General features: G+C 39.3%; 1 protein-coding gene and 1 gene segment (V, D, J or C); one reads left to right on the top strand and one right to left on the bottom strand.

Moving 5' to 3' along the window:
* Positions 1 to 541: 541 nt before the first annotated feature.
* On the top strand, positions 542 to 5,289 carry LOC108434170. The gene is made up of 2 exons (XM_017709126.2): positions 542 to 646; positions 3,598 to 5,289. The coding sequence occupies exons 1-2, from the start codon at positions 628 to 630 to the stop codon at positions 5,103 to 5,105; spliced, it is 1,527 nt and encodes a 508-aa protein (XP_017564615.2). The 5' UTR covers positions 542 to 627; the 3' UTR covers positions 5,106 to 5,289.
* A 1,652-nt stretch (positions 5,290 to 6,941) lies between these two features.
* On the bottom strand, positions 6,942 to 24,391 carry LOC108434188. The segment is given in 4 exon segments: positions 6,942 to 7,444; positions 8,406 to 8,440; positions 23,874 to 24,171; positions 24,320 to 24,391. Coding segments are annotated over 4 exon segments (717 nt in total).
* Positions 24,392 to 25,882: the final 1,491 nt, after the last annotated feature.

Below are 25,882 nucleotides of genomic sequence, written 5' to 3'. Positions count from 1 at the left end.
TTTGGCTTTCTAGCAGCAACTTCAGCTATCTGGCGTCCTTCTGCATTGGACAGCTAACCTATCCGTCCCTCTGTCGTTTGGCCAAAGGTCCTCCTACCTTCAAGATACATCATCAGAATGAAATTTTTATTATGTTCACACCACAAAGTCTCACTCTCTGGACTATTATGGCACCACTGTGGGATGTGAGTAGGCATGCTTACAACATGGTTACATATTTTAAAGGGTGTCCCTTTAAACCTGTTGTTTATTGACCAACATAAGATCTTAAGGGTGTAACTGTTTAAGGAAAAAAAATAAATTAAATAATGTAGCTGTTTACTGGCCTTTGCATCCAGAGCTTGAAAACAATGTAGAGTATATTACAAAGAGAGACCATGCAGCAGTGCATGCGAATGAGATAGTAGTAGGCAAAAGAGATCTCAGTGATGTGTAAAGTACAAATACTAGAGTGAAAGAAGAAAAACAGGTATGGGGCGTGTACATTTCAGCTTATTTGCCAAGAGCACCTCCACTGTGTCTCAGAGAGAGGGCTGCTGCCTCAGCTGGAGCAGCGCTCTGAGGGACACGGTCTTCACACTTGGGTGGAAGGAGCCACTGAAACACACTGCACTTCCTTAAATCACCATGGCACCGTCCCAGCAGAGTAAGACAATAAATAATATTTATCTCTGTTAAAAACTGAAGTCATATGTGTGTTACCTCTTGTGAGTGTCTGGATGCTGAATGTGTAATTGTGAGGGTCTTTGTCTTTCAAAAGGCTTTGTTTTTTTTAAATGGTTCAGGACTGTGAAAAATAGAAGCTTTTGACAATAACTTTTATGTCATGGTTCTATTACTATACTGTTTTCATATTGCTTGTTTGTTATATGACCTGTTCTCTGATATTGGCAAACTTGATTGTAATAAAGCCACTCATCTGACACATTTTATTGTGTATAAAAGAGACACTGAGGCTACATTTTTGTCTTTTCCCTATCTTGTGCCCCCCCCCCCCCCTTTTTTTTTAAAGATGAAGACTTTGTATGTAAAAAGGTGTAGTCCTGTGCAACAAACTATAAAATGTAGCTATTAATGATTTAAGTCAGCTGTGTCACTGTTGCTGAAAAATGTTAATCCTCATTAAGAAGTCTTAATTCTTTTTCCTGGACAAGTACACAGTTGGTTAAAATAAATGTAACCGTACACCACAACACCCCCAACTCACCCTTCTGTGTGCACACAAATGCAGCATCAGTTGCATGGCGACAGGTTAGACAGGATAGGCATGTTTCCTTGAAATCCCTGACCTCAGGCAAATTTGTTTAAAGTTGAAACTAGAAACTTGTAAATTACACTTCAGTTCTGAAAAGACCTAAATACATTCAAACCAAAGATTTTTTCTCTCCTAACATATTGAAACTTCATTACTCTTCTGTGATTTCTCTATGTGATCAAATTCTATGTAAGTGGTAAAAAGATGATGCATTTAACTTGGTAAAGCCATGAGTGTGAGAAAGCAAAGACGGCAATGAGAGGAGATAAAAGGGGCAATAATATAAAGCCAATAAAATGAGATAAAAGAGTATACATTCTGTGCTATTTTTAGTTTTTAATACAATGTAAAGTACTTTAAATGGCCCTTATCCTACATTTTCTTGCATCTTTACATCAACCTTCTTCCCCTCTGAGGTCTTCTGATAATGTTTGCATTGTTTTACATAGCAAAAAGATTCATAATTAATTTTTACATGTCTATTTTCCAATCTCTCTTTATCCTTCAGAATTAAATAGTTCTGTGCTTTTAAGACTGATACACTATATTTCCAAAAGTATTTGCTCGTCTGCCTTCACACGCATTTGAACTTGAGTGACATTCTTAATCCATAGGGTTTAATGTGATGTTGGCCCACCCTTTGAAGCTATAACGGCTTCAACTCTTTTGGGAAGGCTTTCCACAAGGGGTAGGAGTGTGTTAATGGGATTTTTTGACCCATCCAGAAGCACATATGTGAGGTCAGACACTGATGTTGGACGAGAAGGCCTGGCTCGCAATCTCCACTGTAATTCATCACAAAGGTGTTCTGTCAGGTTGAGGTCAGGACTCTGTGCAGCCCAGTCAAGTTCTTCCACACCTCGCTCTTCCATGTCTTTATGGACCTTGCTTTGTGCACTGGTGCACAGTCATGTTGGAAAAGGAAGGGGCCGTCTCCAAACTGTTCCCACAAAGTTGGGACCATGAAATTGTCCCGTGAAATTGTACTGTTCTCCTGGCCACTGCCAACTCATCCATCAGATTGCCAGATGATGAATCGTGATTTGTCACTCCAGAGAACACGTCTCCACTGCTCCACTGCTCCACTGCATTCAATGCTTTGCATCGCACTTGCTGATGTAAGGCATGGATGCAGCTGCTTGGCCATGGAAACCCATTCCCTGAAGCTCTCTATGCACTGTTCTTGAGCTAATCTGAAGGCCACATGAAGTTTGGAGGTCTGTAGTGATTGACTCTGCAGAAAGTTGGCGACCTCAGCATCCGCTGACCGTGCTCTGTCATTTTATGTGGCCTACCACTCTGTGGCTGAATTGCTGTCGTTCACTTCCAATCTGTTCCAATCTGTTCAATCACTTCCACTGTTATAGTACCACTGGCAATTGACAGTGGAATATGTAGTAGTGAGGAAATTTCATGACTGGACTTGTTTCACAGGTGGCATCCTATCACGGTACCACACTGGAAATCACTGAGCTCCTGAGAATGACCCATTCTTTCACTAATGCATGTAGAAGCAGTCTGCAGGCCTAGGTGCTTGGTTTTATACACCTGTGGCTATGGAAGTGATTGGAACACCTGAATTCAATGATTTGGATGGGTGAGTGAATACATTTGGCAATATAGTGTATATTTAAATGATCTCTGTTTTGATTTGGCTGCCTTATGCTGTGCCTCATTCAAAAAGCAGTCCAGGCTGAAATGTTCCTTACAACTTCATTATGAGTGGGCAGAGCTAAACTGCTGTAGGCTGAATATATGCATGTAAATGTATGGTCTCCATGACATCAAAGAAACGGCGAAATCAAAACAGGACATGGCCTGTACAGAGTGAACGGTATGTCGGTATGTTTGGAATCATAAGCAATGTTTACATAATACATTAAACTATTTTATTTTTAAAAAGTGATGAAAATGTAATTTCCCATGATATAGAAAATTTAAGCGACCCATGTTCTGTGTCTTTCCTTCACATGTCAAATGAGGTACATAATTTGCTTCCTGATGGCTAGAAATTAGTTTTCCTCTTCACCTCCAGTTACTCTGTTGTAGACTGTCTGCAGCTGCAACACTCCCATTATTGTAAATAGGAATAGCAGTCACTGGCTGATCATATGTAAATGTATTGATGCTTGTGACATCAAAACCACAATGAACTTAGTATAGACTGTATGCATAGATTGGGAAGTGAATGATATATTTTGAAACTTTAACAATGGTTACATATCACATAAATATATTAAATATATATTTTTTTCATTATATGGGCTATATTAATATAATTAAATTATTACTCTGACTTCTCTTCATTACTCTTTTAGCATCATATTCTCTTCTCTTATCAGATACCAAGACCCTGGTGAGGGAAGGAGCCATTGGCTTCATGCTGGGGGCAGTAGGGGGATGTGCCCTGGGAGCCACAGTGACCCCAGTGAACAAGGCCATGACTGAGATTGTCTCGGGGTCACTGCTGAAACCGGTCGCAGATGGAGTGAGGACTGTAGGTCCTCTGGGTTTGGGAACTCTTTTGGGAGCAACTGCACTCACCACAGCAATGACAGCAGCTATAGCAGGAGTGACTATGGCTGCTTTGACTGCATTGCTGCTCATACGGTTAAAGAGACGCAGGACTGGGAGGGCCAATTTAGATGGATTTATGTCGATTGCAGCTGGGCTGGCTGCAGCCTTGAGCACTACATCCTGTGGAGCAGCACTTGGAGTCATTATAGAGACACTTATCCTTAGGTCTGGAGTTGTGGCACTCCTCTCGGCTCTGGGGATCTTCACTGTGCTGAAAACATTCATTCATGTCATCGTGCAGCTAACATGCAGAGAATGGGAGTGCTGTGGCATCCTGCAGGTTACTGCTGAGGCTGAGGAGCAGGAGCAGAAGAAGCTGGAGGCTCTGGAGGCTGAGCAGAGAGAGAGAGTGACAGTGGAGATTGAACAGAGGATCATTGCGTTTGAGACTGAGAAAAGGATTGAAGGAGAAGATGGGTTGGACTACAGAACTGCTTGGAAAGCCCAACAGCAGGAGAGAGAGGAAATAGAGAAGCTACGAAGGGAAGCAGTAGAGCTGGCAGTGCAGCAGAGGACTATTCAAGAGCGTCTGACGAAAGTCATGGCCAAATATGTGGAATTTCTGGCCTTCTCTGGCATTCCGATGACGGTGACTGCAGCTGTGACTGCTGGCTTTGGAATCTTTGGATTTGGAGACTATAGATTCGTTTTTGTTGTCCTTTTAGCCCTTGTGCTCAGCATGGCCTTCATGTTAATGAGGTCGATGCATTTGAACTTTTGGATGTTCACCGGCTGTGTAGGCATGTTTGCAACGTTTGCCATTGCTGTACTCACTGTGCACGCAGGACAGGAGGCAGTGGAGGTCTCTTTAAAAATGCAGAAGGCAGGACAAGTGCTAAGTAAGGAGAACATCACAGCTCACATGGACCAAAGAGCTTCACTTGAGGCCATAGCTGCTGGGTTCTTTGTGTCAAAAATGTGTCAGGTTGGCTTAGGGGCCTCTGTTGGTGGTCCACTGGATCCAAAAGTGTTGGATAAAGTTATAGTAGGAGCATCTATGTCAACAGTAGCTATTATTTCAGTGGTTGAAACCTTGTCAGTAGTTCTAGGAGTTGGTGGCGTGACAGGGGCATTGCTGGGGGCTCTAGGAGCAGCTGGTGTGTCGTTGGGAGCAGCTACAGCTGTAGCAGTTCAGTGGTCCTCACTGACAGGAACCATAAGCACCACAGCTGGAATGCTTTTTGGTGCTTTGGCCATTGGACAGTGGGACATTGTTAACACTGGATTGCAGGTGCTTGTTGCCTACATGTTTGCAATGATAAATCCTTATTGACTAATTTCTGGGTTGACAGTTGAGGATTAGGCTCATATTCTAATAAATGATGCTTTTGGGATTAGAAGCTATGACCTAAGCAGAAGCATAGCAGTGAGCTGGTTCTAAGTGTAATGTACAGCAGTTTGTAAGTTGTTAAATGCTTGAAACTCATTTTCATTTATAAACTATGTTTGATTCATTACATTGTTGGTTTCATAACTTAAGTTCAGCCACTATACTGAGTTTTTTACATTTACATCAGAATATAAATTATTTTAGTCAGACTTTTTATGTTTTTTACTTTTTTGTTCTAAAAGAAAATTACTGCTGACTAAAGTGGACAGTTTAAAAGAGCAAATGAATGATTTTGCAATTATTGTGCATTCCAGGTAATATCAATCAAATTGCAGTTAAGTTGTTTTGATTAAGTAAAAATAACTCAATAACGGGCTAACTTACAAAATTAAAACAAAAATTTTTAATATACATTTTTTCTTTTGCAAAAGTAGAGTCATTTAATGTTAAACAAATTACTAAAGTTTCTTTTAAGGGCAATATTTAACATTCTTTGACATAAAACAAGTAAAGTGCTAAAGCAAAAACTGCAGCAAAAGCAGCTCATTAATGGTCAAGATGAAATGTTTAGATCATACCTCGGAAAATGCTAAGGCCTAATCTAAAGTGGCTCACTGCCCCTATATAGTGCACTATGTCATTTTGGATATAACACCCAAATATTGCACTTTATGTCCAGTATGGAATTATGCACACATGGCTGAATCCAAAGTGGTCCTTTGTTAGGCAGGCTGTGCTCTGTTTCGATGGAGTAGCCAGTATTATAGTAGCCTACGTTCTGCACTTTGTAGGGAGGAGGGCGACATCTGAGATTTGGCATAAAACAGGTGGCGGCAGTGATGCGTCACCTGATCTGAATACTGCGCGCTGATTCGCTGAACGGATTTCTCGCGTTCTGCTGGAGAACAGCGCTGGCTATCGACCGGTTCTGCTGTAAAGCGTGAAAGCGCCGTGCCTGATAACGGACACTAACGGCTACTGAGACAAAACCTGTTTAGGGTTCAGCACGTTTTTTTTAAACGAATGGCGTTTATCGGTTCTTCCATATGAACTCTTCTTATGTACACGTTTATACAGCTCACTAAAGCTTAGCCACGCTTATTTATGATTAAGATCCAACGAGTTTCAGACTAGCTGCTTTTTGAAAGTAACAGTAACTGGAAAAAGGCGCAGTAAGTGAACCTCCTGCATTGAACATAAAGCCACATGTTTATTATAAGAAGGCCTCTGAGGAAATGAATCGAAAAAAGAACCTGAATATGCAGTACATGGCCCTTTAATTACGAGGTTTAGTCGGTGTGTTAGGGCGGAGAGAAATCCCTGATCTGTGCGGGACGCCATGTCTCCAGTACTTTATATGTTTTTAAAAAATGTGTAATTTATTTATTAAAGTCCCCTCATACTTTCAGTGCAGCACAATGATTTATTATTTAAAAAATGTTAAAATGATATATATTGTTAAAATCACACACACACACACACACACACACACACACACACACACATATATATATTAATTATTATTTATTTATTTATTTATTTAATTGTACCTCGGCCAATGTATCTCATGCATCATGCACATTACCATTAAAAATACATGAAGAACATAAATAAAGTCTGACACAGGGTTCAGATATAAGAAAAGTTTATTTTCCTTATTTCAGAATTTGAACTAAAAGGGAAAAAAAGGTTTTATTTACTTTATTTTACTTTACCTCTATTTACTTACACATTAAACATTTTACTGAAATAATTGTACGTAAAGAGAAAGACCATTACTCAGATTTAAGTATTTATTTATTTATTGATATCTAATTTGTAAATGTGCCACTTTGGTGTGAAAGAGAGATATGAAAGTGTGAAAGAGATGAGAGATGAATTGAAAAGCAGAAGTGAGATTGGGTGTGGGAGGTTTCAGTTATAACTCTCTCGTCACACCTGCTGCAGCGGTCACTCCTGGCACTCGCTCTTGCTCACACTGTGGCTGGCAGGTGTTTTCAGACTCTCATGATGAACCTGGCAGGTGAAAGCCTGGGCAGCATCCCAGGTAGAGCGAGACACAGACAGAATGCTGCTCATGCTGTATGTCCCGTCAGAGCTCCGGACTGCCTTGGTGTCCTTTTTGTCTCCAGGCGCATCCTGTGTATCCACACTCCAGCTCACAGTAACATATTCAGGGTAGAAGTTCTTCACCTGACAGAGAACAGTGAGTTGATCAGGAGTGGACTGCTGCTGAACAGCTGGAATCAGCAGGCTGATCTCCGGAGACGACAGAGGCTGGCCTGAGGACAAAACAATTCAAATGTATGCATGAATTAAAACGGAATGAAATTAAGTAAGAATAAGTGAGACATTTCTTTGTTTTAATATTACATTTTTAAACAATACATAAAAACAATGATGAATGAAAAAAATCAGCCTTCAAATTTAAAACTACTTCTATTTTTCATGCATGTCACATACCAAGTGTCCCACTTAAACTTTACAAGTACCCAGGCAACTTATTCATTATACAGTTTTATGAAAATCTTCAGGCACCACACAGAACAAGTTAACACATCCTCTACAAAGAAACACTTAAATATGACACTATGCGATTTTAGTGCATAATATCTGTTTATTTGCTCAATTTACCATATTGTAAAAATAACACACTTTTGGCTGAAGCCACATATAATGTGCAGACAAATAACTGTGCAAATAAAAAGTAATTCAGCATTTAACAAAATATGCATTTGACCAGGGTGCCGAAACTTTTGCATATAATTATATGTCTTAAATACAGAACATTTGCCGATGTGACATCTTTTCTGGTAATGTTCACAAATGTATAAAAGACTAATGAAAAATCCCATTAATGCCACAAAACAGCAACAAATGCCAATGTTTTAATAAACAATGATGTTAGAAGTAAACCTTGTACCTCCATTTTTGTTTTTCAGTTTTTGACATGATTTGAAAATTCCTTTTGCACTTTACATTGTATGTAAATTTCATGGACCAAAATAAATGGTGCAAAATTACGATCTGGTTCCATGGGCTTACATTAAAAGTATGTTGTTTTTTTTTGCCTTTTGTAAATTTAACATTTTGGAGATACAAGATTTTCTTCTAACAATAGCAAGATATAAACACATGAGTAAAATGGGATAAATATTAAACATATATTTACTACCTAATAACTTTTTTATTTAAATAAAATTCTATTAAGTCCTTTAAAAATATCAGTAACAAAACACTTACCTTTCACAATGAGTTTGGTTCCTTCACCAAACATGTACCACAGTGATTGAGCCAGGCGCAGCCGTCGTACAAAAACCTCCCTTCACTCAGCTCACTGATCTGTTAACGACTTCATATTTACTGCTCCTATGTTTCTTTAAGTGAGAGACAGAGTCAAAGTAGAAAAATTAATATATGCAATTTCAAGTTAAAAATAAGATCAAACTTTTTTTCTGTTGGTGTATGTATACAATGCTAAATTCAATGAAGAATAAGCAATTCAAATACTTTCTTACCTTAACATAACCTTGTTTGTTAATGTCTTCCAAGCTTTTGCATGTCCACTACTGCAGCCTCTTTATGATCTCTGCTAAACCAGGAATAAGTGACATAAGATGAAATTGTGTGGGGCATCACAAGATAATGTCTCTTTGAAATAAAATCTGCAAGATTGTGATGTTAAATCTGCTATTACATGTTTGTGTACTTGTTATAGGTTTGATCCACTGAGGATCAGAGGCCTGGTCTGACATGCTGCAGACTTTTTGTATGCTGGTTTATGACTGTGTGAACGGCACTGTCTCTGATTGCTTGCAGTGATACTCAGCTTCATCCTCCAGCTGAACATGGCAATGGTGAAGGTCGTCAAGGCTCCTGTCAGTGTGGCACGAAATTTCTCGGGTATCCCAGATGCTCTGAAATAGCTATCATCAAATATTTGTTTAGGAGCCTGTCCAAGTTTAAGCTGATACAGCTCCACTTCCCCAGAGAAGTTGAGAGAAAAAGTCCAATAGGTGAATATATAAAGATAATAAAGGTAAGTTATAATTCAAACTTTACAGAGCACACACATAGATAATAGAGGTGAATACATTTGTTTATATAATACAAACAGAATGCAGACTGTAAAGTAATCTTACCCTGACTCCAGAGAGCTGAGAGAAAGAGTGAGATGGTAAATGAGGAGCGCACTGTTAAGTTGTTGTTGACTGGACTGGCAGTTTGAATGCTCATGTGTTTAGAGCAGTGTGGAGACGAGCTTTAAAGGAGAAGGAAATGAAAGTGTACATAAATAAACTCAGCAGATGCACTCAGCTCAGCTCTGTAGGTTTAGACAATAACATACATATTTGTTGTGACTTTTAAATATTGGACACTCCTGAATCAGAATTCTGTTCAGTGCAGAATCATCACAGAGTTCCTGTTTTCCAGGTAATTTTGGGCAAAATGAAAGTACAGTCCTGAAGATCTTCACAAGACATGAATAGCATAAGTGTGGGAAATGCAACCATATTAAAGTTCTTTTTACAGTAGTCTCAGGTTTGTCCCTGTGCTGTGCATTTCTCAATGCTTATTGTATTGTTTCATATTTTAACCATTTCTTGTGAGCTCTGAATCTGAGTTCAGTAATGTTCCTGTCCTCATCAAAACACCTAAGTTCCTGATCAGCTATGATTCACATGTTCTACACTAATAAACATAGTGGAAATGTTTAACTACATTTAAATGTTGCTGAACTAGACAAACAGTGGCACAGTGATGAGAGACCTTAAAATAATCAGTCTTACAGGGTCAGATTGGCCACTAACATGATGATTAACATGACTTAACACAATATAACTCCAAGTAAATCAAACTTCCACTTAGGAAGCAACACAGATTGACAATCAATTTCACAGCTATTGTACAAATGGAATAGACAACAGGTGGAAATTATTGGCAATTAGCAAGGCACACTCAATAAAGGAGTGGTTCTGCAGGTGGGGACCACAGACCACTTCTCAGTACCTTTCTGCTTTCTGGCTGATGTTTTGGTCACTTTTGAATGTTGGTGGTGCTTTCACACTCGTGGTAGCATGAGACGGACTCTACAACCCACACAAGTGGCTCAGGTAGTGCAGCTCATCCAGGATGGCACATCAATGCGAGCTGTGGCAAGAAGGTTTGCTGTGTCTTTCAGCGTAGTGTCCAGAGGCTGGAGGCACTACCAGGAGACAGGCCAGTACACCAGGAGATGTGGAGGAGGCCGTAGGAGGCCAACAACCCAGCAGCAGGACCGCTACCTCCGCCTTTGTGTAAGGAGGAACAGGAGGAGCACTGCCAGAGCCCTGCAAAATGACCTCCAGCAGGCCACAAATGTGTATGTGTCTGCACAAACGGTTAGAAACCGACTCCATGAGGATGGTATGAGGGCCCGACGTCCACAGATGGGGGTTGTGCTCACAGCCCAACACCGTGCAGGACGCTTGGCATTTGCCAGAGAACACCAGAATTGGCAAATTCGCCACTGGCGCCCTGTGCTCTTCACAGATGAAAGCAAGTTTACACTGAGCACATGTGACAGATGTGACAGAGTCTGGAGACTCCGTGGAGAGTGATCTGCTGCCTGCAACATCCTTCAGCATGACTGGTTTGGCAGCGGGTCAGTAATGATGTGGGGTGGCATTTCTTTGGAGGGTCGCACAGCCCTCCATGTGCTCACCAGAGGTAGCCTGACTGCCATTAGGTACCGAGATGAGATCCTCAGACCCCTTGTGAGACCATATGCTGGTGCGGTTGGCCCTGGGCTCCTCCTAATGCAGGACAATGCTAGACCTCATGTGGCTGGAGTGTCAGCAGTTCCTGCAAGATGAAGGCATTGAAGCTATGGACTGGCCCGCCCGTTCCCAAGACCTGAATCCGATTGAGCACATCTGGGACATCATGTCTCGCTCCATCCACCAATGCCACCTTGCACCACAGACTGTCCAGGAGTTAGCGGATGCTTTAGTCCAGGTCTGGGAGGCGAACCCTCAGGAGACCATCCGCCACCTCATCAGGAGCATGCCCAGGCGTTGTAGGGAGGTCATACAGGCACGTGGAGGCCACACACAATACTGAGCCTCCTTTTGACTTGTTTTAAGGACATTACATCAAAGTGGGATCAGCCTGTAGTGTGTTTTCCACTTTAATTTTGTGTGTGACTCCAAATCCAGGCCTCCATTGGTTAATAAATTTGATTTCCATTGATAATTTTTGTGTGATTTTGTTGTCAGCACATTCAACTTTGTACAGAACAAAGTATTCAATGAGAATATTTCATTCATTCAGATCTAGGATGTGTTATTTGAGTGTTCCCTTTATTTTTTTAGCAGTGTGTATATATATATATATATATATTTTTTTTTTTAAATCCCTGACTAAGAAAACAGGGCCACCACGCACAGTGAGGAGGATGGTAAGAGAAGTAAAAAGTTCTGCAAAGCTCAGTGTGGCACTTTTTACATGCCAATAAGCTGTTTGGGAGGCATGCATGGAAAAAGCCTTTTCTCACTTGCAAGCATAAACATAAACATCTGGAGTTCGCCAGGCGGTACTGGGACTTCAACTGGGACCATGTGCTTTGGTCAGATGAGACCAAAATAGAGCTTTTTAGCAACAAACATTTTAAGTGGGTCTGGCATTACACAAAAGATGAGTATGCCGAAAAGCACCTCATGCCCACTGTGAAGTATGGGGGAGGATCGGTGATGCTGTGGGCCTGTTTTTCTTCCAAAGGCCCTGGGAACCTTGTTAGGGTGAATGGCAAAAGCCAGAAAGCTGAAGATGGGTCATCACTGGGTCTTTAAGCAAGATAATGACCCTAAACATGTGGCCAAATCTACACAAAAATGTTTCACCAGACACAAAATCAAGCTCCTCCCATGGCCATCCCAGTCCCCAGTCCTCAACACAACTGAAAACCTGTGGGGTGAGCTGAAGAGGAGAGTGCACAGGAGAGCACCCAGGGCTCTGGATGATTTAGAGAGATTGTGCTAAGAGGAATAGTCGAAGATCCCTCTCTCTGTATTCTCCCATCTTGTGAATGTTATAGGAGAAGATTAAGTGCTGTCTTGTTGGCAAAAGGGGGTTGTACAAAGTATTAACATCAGGGGTGGTAATAATTGTAGCACAGATGATTTCATGTAAAATAATTATTTCTTAATGTGGGATTTTTTCCCCACTGAATAAATGCACTTGAATTAAAGGTTGGATTTTTCTCTTTTTTTTGCATTGTTGTCCTATATTATCTCCTCGTTCCCAGATAGATAGATAGATAGATAGATAGATAGATAGATAGATAGATAGATAGATAGATAGATAGATAGATAGATAGATAGATAGATAGATAGATAGATAGATAGATAGATAGATAGAATTTGGCAACTGGTAACACTTAACTGCTTTGGTAAAGTCAAGCTCTCAATGAATGATCAGTCTGAGTGTCTCTGTGCTTGAACTGTCTCTTATGGTTACTCATGTGACAACAAATGCTTGTATACACATTCAGACATCTCTTACAATATAATATATGACATCATATTCATTTTATAGACACTTTAGCTTCTTGTTCTGTGAGTTACACTCAAATTAAGCATTCTTATTTGCCACAATAGTGTGGCTATTTAGATGTGTTTCATATCAGAATGAAAAACAATGCTGAGGGAAACAAAACTACTCTAAGGACAGTGCTACATTACCAATGCACACATATCAGAGTATCCATGGCAATTTAGTAGACTGTAATTCTATGTGACAACAACAGTCTCGAGACATTGGGTTAAAAAGAAGCTGAAAATTAGTTCTATACTTTATACTGTTCAAATAATATGCCTTTAACTTCTCTTTGATATACAGTAACAAAGGACACTTGACTATTAAATTAAAGCCAGGCTCTCACTGTGTGATCAGTCAAGCTGAGAAATACACTGAGGTTTTTGTACAGCATTATTTCACTGTGTGAATGGAGTCTCCTCACTTTGGCCACAGAGATACTCAGCTTCATCCTCCAGCTGAACATTTGAGATGGTGAAGGTTGTCAGAGCTCCTGTTAGTGTACCACTGAATCTGTCAGGAACTCCAGACATTCTTGTAGCACTGTTATAAATCAGAAGTTTAGGAGCCTGTCCAGGTTTAAGCTGATAGAGCTCCATGTCATCGCCAATGTCCCGTGAAGCTCGGCAAAGAATCTTCACAGTGTCATGAGGCTGGACGGAGATGACCGCAGGGGACTGATCTACTGTAATAATCCCCAGAGAAACTGAGAGAAAAAATAAAATAAATGAATGTATATATATATATATATATATATATATATATATATATATATTAATGTATTAATTATAGTCAGTAGAGGTGAATACATTTGTCTCTATAGTACAAACAGAATGCAGACTGTAAAGTAATCTTACCCTGACTCCAGAGAGCTGAGAGAAAGAGCGAGATGGTAAATGAGGAGTGCATTGTTAAGTCGCTGTAGACTGGACTGGCAGTTTGAATGCCCATGTGTTTAGAGCAGTGTGGAGACGAGCTTTAAAGGAGAAGGAAATGAAAGTGTATGTAAATCAACTCAGCAGATGCACTCAGCTCAGCTCTGTGGGTTTAGACGATTTTTAAAAATTATTTTCTATTATATGTTTTATTGTAACTTTTTAAAATCATGTTTGTTTTCAAATACTGGACTCTTCTAAATCATGGTTCCATTCCAGAATTCTGCTCATTATCTCCGAGTTCCTGCTTTTCAGTCATTTTGGACAAAATGTAATCACAATGCTGAGGGTCTTCAGGAGACCTGAATACCTCAAATATGGGCAATGCCACTGTAGTAAAGCAGTATGCTTTTGCTTCCTTCCCCAGTGCTTATTGTATTGTAGTTTAATATTTAATAAGGTCTGAGTTCAGTAATGTTCTTCTCGGAATCAAAATATCCAACTTACTGAAATCTCCTTAAACACCGCACCCCCAGTTCAGCTATGATTCACATAGCACAAACAAACATAGTGGAAATGTTTAACCACATTTAAAATGTTGCTGAAGTAAGGTAAGAATGGCAAGGTGATGAAGGAACTGTTTGATTTTACATGATTTACATGTATGTGAGACTATTTTAAACACAAGATGTGGTTGCTTATAACAACAAAATTGGGAGATTGTGTTTGGTTGGATTTAAGCTCTGATAAAAAAGCACGCTTGAATAAGTCAAGCTCTCAAAGAGTGATGAGTCTGGGTCTCTCTGTGCTTGATCAGTCTCTTAATGTTACTCATATGACCACCAGTGCGTGCTTCTGCATTAAGACTTTCCTCCCAGTTAAAACGTCACAAAATGTTATTCTTGTAGTTTGCATTAAAAAGGACGGGTTCTATTGCTCTCATATTCTTTTATCTTCAATACATCAGGGGCAGTCGTGGGCTGGAGGTTAAGGATCTGGGCCTATAACCAAACGGTTGCTGGTTCGATCCCCAGGGCTGACAGTCCATGACTGAGGTGTCCTTGAGCAAGACACCTAACCCCCAACTGCTCCCCGGGCGCCGTGGATAGGGCTGCCCACCGCTCCGGGCATGTGTGCTCACTGCTGCCTAGTGTGTGTGTGCTCACTAGAGTGTATGTGGTGTTTCACTGCATGGATGGGTTAAATGCGGAGGTGGAATTTCCCCGGTTGTGGGATCAAAAAAGTATCACTTACTTACTTACATAACAAATTGTATTAAATTTATTGATACTTTGATACAAATTTGGGTTAACTGTCATTTATTCTCATCACAGATGTGTTGACAACACAGAGGTGTTTACAAGACAGTAGTGCATCCTGCTATGATGTATGGTTTGGAGACTGTGGCTCTGTCTAAAAGACAGGAGGCTGAGCTGGAGGTGGTGGAGATGAAGATGCTGAGATTTTCGTTCGGAGTGACAAGGATGGACAAGATTAGAAATGAGCAGATCAGAGGGACAGTGAAGGTGGAGCAGTTTGGAGATAAAGCCAGAGAGGCCAGGTTGAGATGGTTTGGGCATGTGTTGAGGAGGAATAGTGGATATATTGGGCAAAGAATGTTGGAGATGGAGCTGCCGGGTAGAAGGAGAAGAGGTAGACCTCAGAGAAGGTTTATGGATGTAGTTAAGGTGGACATAGAGATGGTTGGTGTGAAAGTAGAGGAGGCAATGGATAGGGCAAGATGGAGGCAGATGATCCGCTGTGGCGACCCCTAAAGGGAGCAGCCGAGAGAAGAAGAAAACAGATGTGTTGAGGGAAGAATGAAAAAAGATATCTGTGCATGTATCTTTATCACTGCACTGATCATGAACATTAGTAGCAGAATCAAAAAGATTTACAAAACTACAATGACGATGTACCGAATAACATGACTGTGCATATAAAGTGAGTGAGGTTAAAGTTACACAGTAAAGTGTTTGAGTGAAGAAGGTAAAGTGCAGTAGATGAAAGTGAGTAATATGGCTGAGATGGCAGTTCACTGAGAATGTTTAGAGGTCCTCCTGAACTACTACAGCATTAGTATTCGCATGTGACGCACAGCTAAAATATTGTAAAGATGACCACACCCAACATGTTGCTGAACTCAGCTCTGATGACGGTCCACAGATTAAACAGGTTTATGGGAGAAGACATGTCTGTAACATGTAAACACGCTGAAATCGGCATGTGATTTAATGGAAAGACCAAACTAAAAGGATTGGTGATGGTTAATGAACGCTTGTGAAGACTGGTTTGATTACTGCAGAAACAAATTAGACAAACAAAACTTTTCTGGGATCATTATCATTCACTTCATATCAGATTATCTAGACTGTGAATATCTAGAATGTGATTGTTTCTAACAGCCACAGCCTCCATGTGTGGAAGGAGAAGTGCATTTAGTCTTTAGAGCTAAAAAGATTTTTGTTGTCTATTAAAGTGAAAGTGTAAATTTAGACCTGTATGGAGACCCCCAGACAGATTGTAACAAAAATATTAATTAGTCAGAATTTAGACACAAAGTTGTTCAGTAGAGTTTCACTGGCTAGTTAGCATTACATGCTATCTACAGTGATTGTTAGCCAGAATTAGGCAACATTCTTAGTTTTCTTGGTGGAGATGAGTTGAGTGAGTTTTGCAGCTTAGCAGAGTTTCCTCCACACCTGATCTAAACTATCATGTCTAGCAATCATTTTCACTCACCAATTAAATTTAATTGCTATTTCCATTGCTTATTATAAATGGTTATTCTTGTTATTGTTGCTACAACCACTATTATTATTATTATTATTATTATTATTATTATTATTATTATTATTATTATTATATTTATATATTATTAATAATGACACCATTAAAGGAATGCCTGTCACATACTTTTGCTATTAATATACTCACAATAACTAATTGACATTTGTAGAGGTTCTATTTTCTGTCATTTATCAAATCTTATGAAAATGAAGTGGAATCATTAAGACAAAAATACATAGAGTCAATTTCAATAAACAGAGTCAATTTCAATAAACAGAGTCAATTTCATTTGAAAACATTTTTTAAGTTGTACTTTGAAAAATGTTTGGAAAAAAGTGAGGAATTTAAATGATACCTTCCATAAAAGCTAGATGCAGTATTCTAGGGGGCTTCTTACTCCAGGTAGGGACTAGAAGCCCACCTCCACCTACTTTTAAAGATGTTCTGTTTTGTGCTACAAAAACAAAATTGACTGCTGTTCCAGTTTATTTCTCTCCAAATTTCCACATATGTGTTGTACTGACTAAACAAGGTTTAACTGTACATTAAATTGATATCATTCTGACGGTGGTATTTATTCCTATTTTATCTGTATGAAAAATGAGATGTGCTGGTTTCAGGATATTGACTGTGCATATGTTGGGGCATCTATGGACATTTTGTAGACTATATGACACAGATGATCACATTTTAAAAAATAATATAGACTTATCTCACATAAAGGATGAATGTTTTGTTTAACTTATTATGTAGGATATCACGAAAGAGGGAATTGGTCAGCTTTAGTCCACAGGCCAAAAATAAAGAATTACGATAAATAATTGTTTTCAGGGTTGAAATAATTGTTGGCTTACGTAATATGTATTTAGGTTGAATAATACTAGTTAATTTACTTGTTTTTAAGTAGATCTGACAAGCCTCTGTTTAGTGTAGTAACAAAGTACCTAACATAACACCAGGCTCTCGCTGTGTGATCAGTCAAGCTGAGAAACACACTGAGGTTTTTGTACAGCGTTATTTCACTGTGTGATTGGAAACTCTTCACTGTGGGCACAATGATACTCAGCTTCATCCTCCAGCTGAACACTTGAGATGGTGAAGGTTGTCAGAGCTCCTGTATATGAGCCACTGAATCTCTCAGGAACTCCAGACATTCTTCTAGTACTGTCATGAATCAGATGTTTAGGAGCCTGTCCAGGTTTAAGCTGATACAGCTCCATGTCATTGCCAATGTCCCGTGAAGCTCGGCAAAGAATCTTCACAGTGTCATGAGGCTGGACGGAGATGACCGGAGGAGATTGATCTACTGTGATGATCCCCAGAGAAGCTGACAGGAAAAATTGGGTTAAGTGAATATTTGAAGGTAATGAAAGTAAGTTATAATTTGAACTTTAGTGAATACACTCATAGTTATTAGAGGTGAATACATTTGTCTCTATTATACAAACAGAAAGCAGACTGTAAAGTAATCTTACCCTGACTCCAGAGAGCTAAGAAAAAGAGCGAGATGGTAAATGATGAGCACATGGTTCTGTTGTAGACTGGACTGGCAGTTTGAATGCTGTGTTTAGAGCAGCATGGAGACGAGCTTTAAAGGAGAAGGAAGTGAAAGTGTATGTAAATAAACTCAGCAGATGCACTCAGCCCAATGCTTTTTGTAGACAATACTGGTACATTACTCTTTTCTATGAAATGTTTTATTGTATTTTTTTAATCACGTTTGTTGATGAATACTGCACTTTTCTAAATGATGGTGACTCCACTTCAGAATACGGTTCAGTACAGGATCATCACAGCATTCCTGACTTTTAAGAAATTTTGGACAAAATGAAACACAGGGCTGAGCATCTTCAGAAGATTTTGACATAGGTCTTCAGGAGATATGAACACCTGAAATGTAGGCAATGCAACTGTAGCAACCGCTTTATTTGCTTTTGTTTCAGTCTCAGGTTTGTCTAAAAGTTTCTCCCAGTGCATTTCACTCCTAAATGTTTGTATTATTGTGTAATACACAAACAATTTCTTGAGAACAAGGTCTGAGTTCAGTAATGTTCCTCTCAGGTTTTATATCCAAGTTTCTAATCAATGATGTCTCATTAACCACTGCATCACCAGGTCATGCATGATTCACACGAACAAAATGTAATAAAAAGGTTTAACCACATTTAAAATGGTCCCTTATTAAACTGAAAGTGGGACAGTGATGAAGAAATTTAGGCTAATCCATCTTTTAGGGTCAGACATGCCACCAACATGTGAACCTTAGCAGAAATTATTCTGTGGATATGTGAATTCCACACATGTAGCCTTAAAAAGATCTTTAGACAGTTGATTACCAACATCAAAAACTGTTTTTTTGTGGACATCTAATCGATATGTATGTTAAAATACAGTATATGAAACAAGATGAAATTGTTTTTGTTAAAAAAATCTGGTTTGTAGTGGGTGCTACATTTACAGACTGTAGTCCATCTCTTTCTCTGAATGCCTTATTAGCCCCCTTTTACCCTGTTCTTCAGTGGTCAGGATCACCATGGAGAGCAGGTACTACTTGGGTGGTGAATAACACTAAGTGGTGGTGGTGTGTTAGTGTGTGTTGCGCTGATCTGAGTGGATCAGACACAGCAGTGTTGCTGCTGGAGTTTTAAACACTGTGTCCACTCACTGTCCACTCTATTAGGTGCACCTGCATTGTCGGTTCGCCCTGTAGATGTAAAGCCAGAGCTGCCAGAGTTTTTAAACACCTCAGTGTCACTGCTGGACTGAGAATAGTTCACCAACCAAATATATCCAGCCAACAGCGTCCTGTGAGCAGTGTCCTGGGACCACTGATGAAGGACTAGAGGGTGATCAGCTCATACTGTATAGCAAGAAATATCATCTCTGGTTTTACATCAACAGGGTGAACCGACAACGCAGGTTTACCTAATAGAGTGGACAGTGAGTGGACACAGTGTTTAAAACTCCAGCAGCACTGCTGTGTCTGATCCACTCATACCAGCACAACACACACGGTTGTGTTGGTCTTTGCATGCTTGTTTGATGTGCTGATTGTGTTTTATGTTTTATGTTTCATGAACTGATTGAAGTGTTTGGTGTTTGTTTTGTTTATGTTCTTTTGTCATGTCTGACCCTCACTCTCTCCGTGTGGGTCATTTGAACCTGGACTGTTTCGACCATGACCCTGGATTTGCCCAAATAAAACTCGCTTATCTCAGCACATGCATCCGCCTCATTGCTCCTCATTACAGTGACTAACATTTACATGTTTGTGACATGGTTGATCATTGTGTGAAAAAAGCTTTGCAAGAATATAGATTTGTATCAATCAAAAGAACAATTCTTTAAAGATGCAGTGTCATGAAAGGGCAAACTGGGTTTGGTTGGTTTTCTGTTATCTGTAGCAATTAACAAATCATGTTTAATAAATATTACCTATACTACTATTTAAATAATATAGTTTTAACTTCTATTTGAAAGGCAGTAACTGGTAAACAAGGTCACCTTACTAGCATAACACCAGGCTCTCACTGTGTGATCAGTCAAGCTGAGAAACACACAGAGGTTTTTGTACAGCGTTATTTCACTGTGTGATTGGAAGCTCTTCACTGTGGGCACAATGATACTCAGCTTCATCCTCCAGCTGAACACCTGAGATGGTGAAGGTTGTCAGAGCTCCTGTTAGTGTACCACTGAATCTGTCAGGAGTACCTGATGCTCTGCTGTCACTATAATAAACTAGCAGTTTAGGAGCCTGTCCAGGTTTAAGCTGATATAGATTCATGTCTCTGCCAATGTCCCGTGAAGCTTGACAAAGAATCTTCACAGTGTCATGAGGCTGGACGGAGATGACTGGAGGAGACTGATCTACTGTGATGATCCCCAGAGAAACTGACAGGACAAATTGGGTTAAGTGAATATTTGAAGGTAATGAAAGTAAGTTATAATTTGAACTTTAGTGAATACACTCATAGTTATTAGAGGTGAATGCATTTGTCTCTATTATACAAACAGAATGCAGACTGTAAAGTAATCTTACCCTGACTCCAGAGAGCTGAGAGAAAGAGCGAGATGGTAAATGAGGAGTGCATTGTTAAGTCGCTGTAGACTGGACTGGCAGTTTGAATGCCCATGTGTTTAGAGCAGTGTGGAGACGAGCTTTAAAGGAGAAGGAAATGAAAGTGTATGTAAATCAACTCAGCAGATGCACTCAGCTCAGCTCTGTGGGTTTAGACGATTTTTAAAAATTATTTTCTATTATATGTTTTATTGTAACTTTTTAAAATCATGTTTGTTTTCAAATACTGGACTCTTCTAAATCATGGTTCCATTCCAGAATTCTGCTCATTATCTCCGAGTTCCTGCTTTTAAGTAATTTTGGACAAAATGTAATGACAATGCTGAGGGTCTTCAGGAGACCTGAATACCTCAAATATGGGCAATGCCACTGTAGTAAAGCAGTATATATGCTTTTGCTTCCTTCCCCAGTGCTTATTGTATTGTAGTTTAATATTTAATAAGGTCTGAGTTCAGTAATGTTCTTCCTGGAATCAAAATATCCAACTTACTGAAATCTCCTTAAACACCGCACCCCCAGTTCAGCTATGATTCACATAGCACAAACAAACATAGTGGAAATGTTTAACCACATTTAAAATGTTGCTGAAGTAAGGTAAGAATGGCAAGGTGATGAAGGAACTGTTTGATTTTACATGATTTACATGTATGTGAGACTATTTTAAACACAAGATATGGTTGCTTATAACATCAAAATTGGGAGTTTGTGTTTGGTTGGATTTAAGCTCTGATAAAAAAGGACGCTTGAATAAGTCAAGCTCTCAAAGAGTGATGAGTCTGGGGGTCTCTGTGCTTGATCTGTCTCTTAATGTTACTCGTATGACCACCAGTCCTTCTGCATTAAGACTTTCCTCCCAGTTAAAACGTCACAAAATGTTATTCTTGTAGTTTGCATTAAACAGGACGGGTTCTATTGCTCTCATATTCTTTTATCTTCAAGACATAACAAATTGTATTAAATTTATTGACACTTTGATGCAAATTTGGGTTAACTGTCATTTATTCTCATCTGTCTAAAAGACAGGAGGCTGAGCTGGACGTGGCGGAGATGAAGATGCTGAGATTTTTGTTTGGGAGAGACAAGGCTGGACAAGATTAGAAATGAGCAGATCAGAGGGACAGTGAAGGTGGAGCAGTTTGGAGATAAAGCCAGAGAGGCCAGGTTGAGATGGTTTGGACATGTGTTGAGGAGGAATAGTGGATATATTGGGCAAAGAATGTTGGAGATGGAGCTGCCGGGTAGAAGGAGAAGAGGTAGACCTCAGAGAAGGTTTATGGATGTAGTTAAGGTGGACATGGAGATGGTTGGTGTGAAAGTAGAGGAGGCAATGGATAGGGTAAGATGGAGGCAGATGATCCGCTGTGGCGACCCCTAAAGGGAGCAGCCGAGAGAAGAAGAAGACAGATGTGTTGAGGGAAGAATGAAAAAAGATATCTGTGCATGTATCTTTATCACTGCACTGATCACGAACATTAGTAGCAGAATCAAAAAGATTTACAAAACTACAATGACGATGTACCGAATAACATGACTGTGCATATAAAGTGAGTGAGGTTAAAGTTACACAGTAAAGTGTTTGAGTGAAGAAGGTAAAGTGCAGTAGATGAAAGTGAGTAATATGGCTGAGATGGCAGTTCACTGAGAATGTTTAGAGGTCCTCCTGAACTACTACAGCATTAGTATTCGCATGTGACGCACAGCTAAAATATTGTAAAGATGACCACACCCAACATGTTGCTGAACTCAGCTCTGATGACGGTCCACAGATTAAACAGGTTTATGGGAGAAGACATGTCTGTAACATGTAAACACGCTGAAATCGGCATGTGATTTAATGGAAACACCAAACTAAAAGGATTGGTGATGGTTAATGAACGCTTGTGAAGACTGGTTTGATTACTGCAGAAACAAATTAGACAAACAAAACTTTTCTGGGATCATTATCATTCACTTCATATCAGATTATCTAGACTGTGAATATCTAGAATGTGATTGCTTCTAACAGCCACAGCCTCCATGTGTGGAAGGAGAAGTGCATTTAGTCTTTAGAGCTAAAAAGATTTTTGTTGTCTATTAAAGTGAAAGTGTAAATTTAGACCTGTATGAAGACCCCCAGACAGATTGTAACAAAAATATTAATTAGTCAGAATTTAGACACAAAGTTGTTCAGTAGAGTTTCACTGGCTAGTTAGCATTACATGCTATCTACAGTGATTGTTAGCCAGAATTAGGCAACATTCTTAGTTTTCTTGGTGGAGATGAGTTGAGTGAGTTTTGCAGCTTAGCAGAGTTTCCTCCACACCTGATCTAAACTATCATGTCTAGCAATCATTTTCACTCACCAATTAAATTTAATTGCTATTTCCATTGCTTATTATAAATGGTTATTCTTGTTATTGTTGCTACAACCACTATTTTTATTGTTAATATTATTATTAAATTGATATATTATTAATAATGATACCATTAAAGGAATGCCTGTCACATACTTTTGCTATTAATATACTCACAATAAGTAATTGACATTTGTAGAGGTTCTATTTTCTGTCATTTATCAAATCTTATGAAAATGAAGTGGAATCATTAAGACAAAAATACATAGAGTCAATTTCAATAGACAGAGTCAATTTCAATAAACAGAGTCAATTTCATTTGAAAACATTTTTTAATTTGTACTTTGAAAAAATGTTTGGAAAAAAGTGAGGAATTTAAACGATACTTTCCATAAAAGCTAGATGCAGTATTCTAGGGGGCTTCTTACTCCAGGTAGGGACTAGAAGCCCACCTCCACCTACTTTTAAAGATGTTCTGTTTTGTGCTACAAAAACAAAATTGACTGCTGTTCCAGTTTATTTCTCTCCAAATTTCCACATATGTGTTGTACTTACTAAACAAGGTTTAACTGTACATTAAATTGATATCATTCTGACGGTGGTATTTATTCCTATTTTATCTGTATGAAAAATGAGATGTGCTGGTTTCAGGATATTGACTGTGCATATGTTGGGGCATCTATGGACATTTTGTAGACTATATGACACAGATGATCACATTTTAAAAAATAATATAGACTTATCTCACATAAAGGATGAATGTTTTGTTTAACTTATTATGTAGGATATCACGAAAGAGGGAATTGGTCAGCTTTAGGCCACAGGCCAAAAATAAAGAATTACGATAAATAATTGTTTTCAGGGTTGAAATAATTGTTGGCTTCCGTAATATGTATTTAGGTTGAATAATACTAGTTAATTTACTTGTTTTTAAGTAGATCTGACAAGCCTCTGTTTAGTGTAGTAACAAAGTACCTAACATAACACCAGGCTCTCGCTGTGTGATCAGTCAAGCTGAGAAACACACTGAGGTTTTTGTACAGCGTTATTTCACTGTGTGATTGGATACTCTTCACTGTGGGCACAATGATACTCAGCTTCATCCTCCAGCTGGACACCTGAGATGGTGAAGGTTGTCAGAGCTCCAGTATATGAGCCACTGAATCTGTCAGGAACTCCAGACATTCTTGTAGTACTGTCATGAATCAGATGTTTAGGAGCCTGTCCAGGTTTAAGCTGATAGAGCTCCATGTCATTGCCAATGTCCCGTGAAGCTCGGCAAAGAATCTTCACAGTGTCATGAGGCTGGACGGAGATGACCGGAGGAGATTGATCTACTGTGATAATCCCCAGAGAAGCTGACAGGAAAAATTGGGTTAAGTGAATATTTGAAGGTAATGAAAGTAAGTTATAATTTGAAATTTAGTGAATACAGTCATAGTTATTAGAGGTGAATACATTTGTCTCTATTATACAAACAGAAAGCAGACTGTAAAGTAATCTTACCCTGACTCCAGAGAGCTAAGAAATAGAGCGAGATGGTAAATGATGAGCACATGGTTCAGTTGTAGACTGGACTGGCAGTTTGAATGCTGTGTTTAGAGCAGCATGGAGACGAGCTTTAAAGGAGAAGGAAGTGAAAGTGTATGTAAATAAACTCAGCAGATGCACTCAGCCCAATGCTTTTTGTAGACAATACTGGTACATTACTCTTTTCTATGAAATGTTTTATTGTATTTTTTTAATCACGTTTGTTGATGAATACTGCACTTTTCTAAATGATGGTGACTCCACTTCAGAATACGGTTCAGTACAGGATCATCACAGCATTCCTGACTTTTAAGAAATTTTGGACAAAATGAAACACAGGGCTGAGCATCTTCAGAAGATTTTGACATAGGTCTTCAGGAGATATGAACACCTGAAATGTAGGCAATGCAACTGTAGCAACCGCTTTATTTGCTTTTGTTTCAGTCTCAGGTTTGTCTAAAAGTTTCTCCCAGTGCATTTCACTCCTAAATGTTTGTATTATTGTGTAATACACAAACAATTTCTTGAGAACAAGGTCTGAGTTCAGTAATGTTCCTCTCAGGTTTTATATCCAAGTTTCTAATCAATGATGTCTCATTAACCACTGCATCACCAGGTCATGCATGATTCACACGAACAAAATGTAATAAAAAGGTTTAACCACATTTAAAATGGTCCCTTATTAAACTGAAAGTGGGACAGTGATGAAGAAATTTAGGCTAATCCACCTTTTAGGGTCAGACATGCCACCAACATGTGAACCTTAGCAGAAATTATTCTGTGGATATGTGAATTCCACACATGTAGCCTTAAAAAGATCTTTAGACAGTTGATTACCAACATCAAAAACTGTTTTTTTTGTGGACATCTAATCGATATGTATGTTAAAATACAGTATATGAAACAAGATGAAATTGTTTTTGTTAAAAAAATCTGGTTTGTAGTGGGTGCTACATTTACAGACTGTAGTCCATCTCTTTCTCTGAATGCCTTATTAGCCCCCTTTTACCCTGTTCTTCAGTGGTCAGGATCACCATGGAGAGCAGGTACTACTTGGGTGGTGAATAACACTAAGTGGTGGTGGTGTGTTAGTGTGTGTTGCGCTGATCTGAGTGGATCAGACACAGCAGTGTTGCTGCTGGAGTTTTAAACACTGTGTCCACTCACTGTCCACTCTATTAGGTGCACCTGCATTGTCGGTTCGCCCTGTAGATGTAAAGCCAGAGCTGCCAGAGTTTTTAAACACCTCAGTGTCACTGCTGGACTGAGAATAGTTCACCAACCAAATATATCCAGCCAACAGCGTCCTGTGAGCAGTGTCCTGGGACCACTGATGAAGGACTAGAGGGTGATCAGCTCATACTGTATAGCAAGAAATGTCATCTCTGGTTTTACATCAACAGGGTGAACCGACAACGCAGGTTCACCTAATAGAGTGGACAGTGAGTGGACACAGTGTTTAAAACTCCAGCAGCACTGCTGTGTCTGATCCACTCACACCAGCACAACACACACTAACACACCACCACCACATCAGTG

This window comes from Pygocentrus nattereri, chromosome 3 (genome assembly GCF_015220715.1).
Source record: "Pygocentrus nattereri isolate fPygNat1 chromosome 3, fPygNat1.pri, whole genome shotgun sequence".
Lineage (NCBI taxonomy): Eukaryota > Metazoa > Chordata > Actinopteri > Characiformes > Serrasalmidae > Pygocentrus > Pygocentrus nattereri.
The sequence above is the reverse complement of the archived record's forward strand: the minus strand, read 5'-3'. Positions and strand labels throughout refer to the sequence as shown.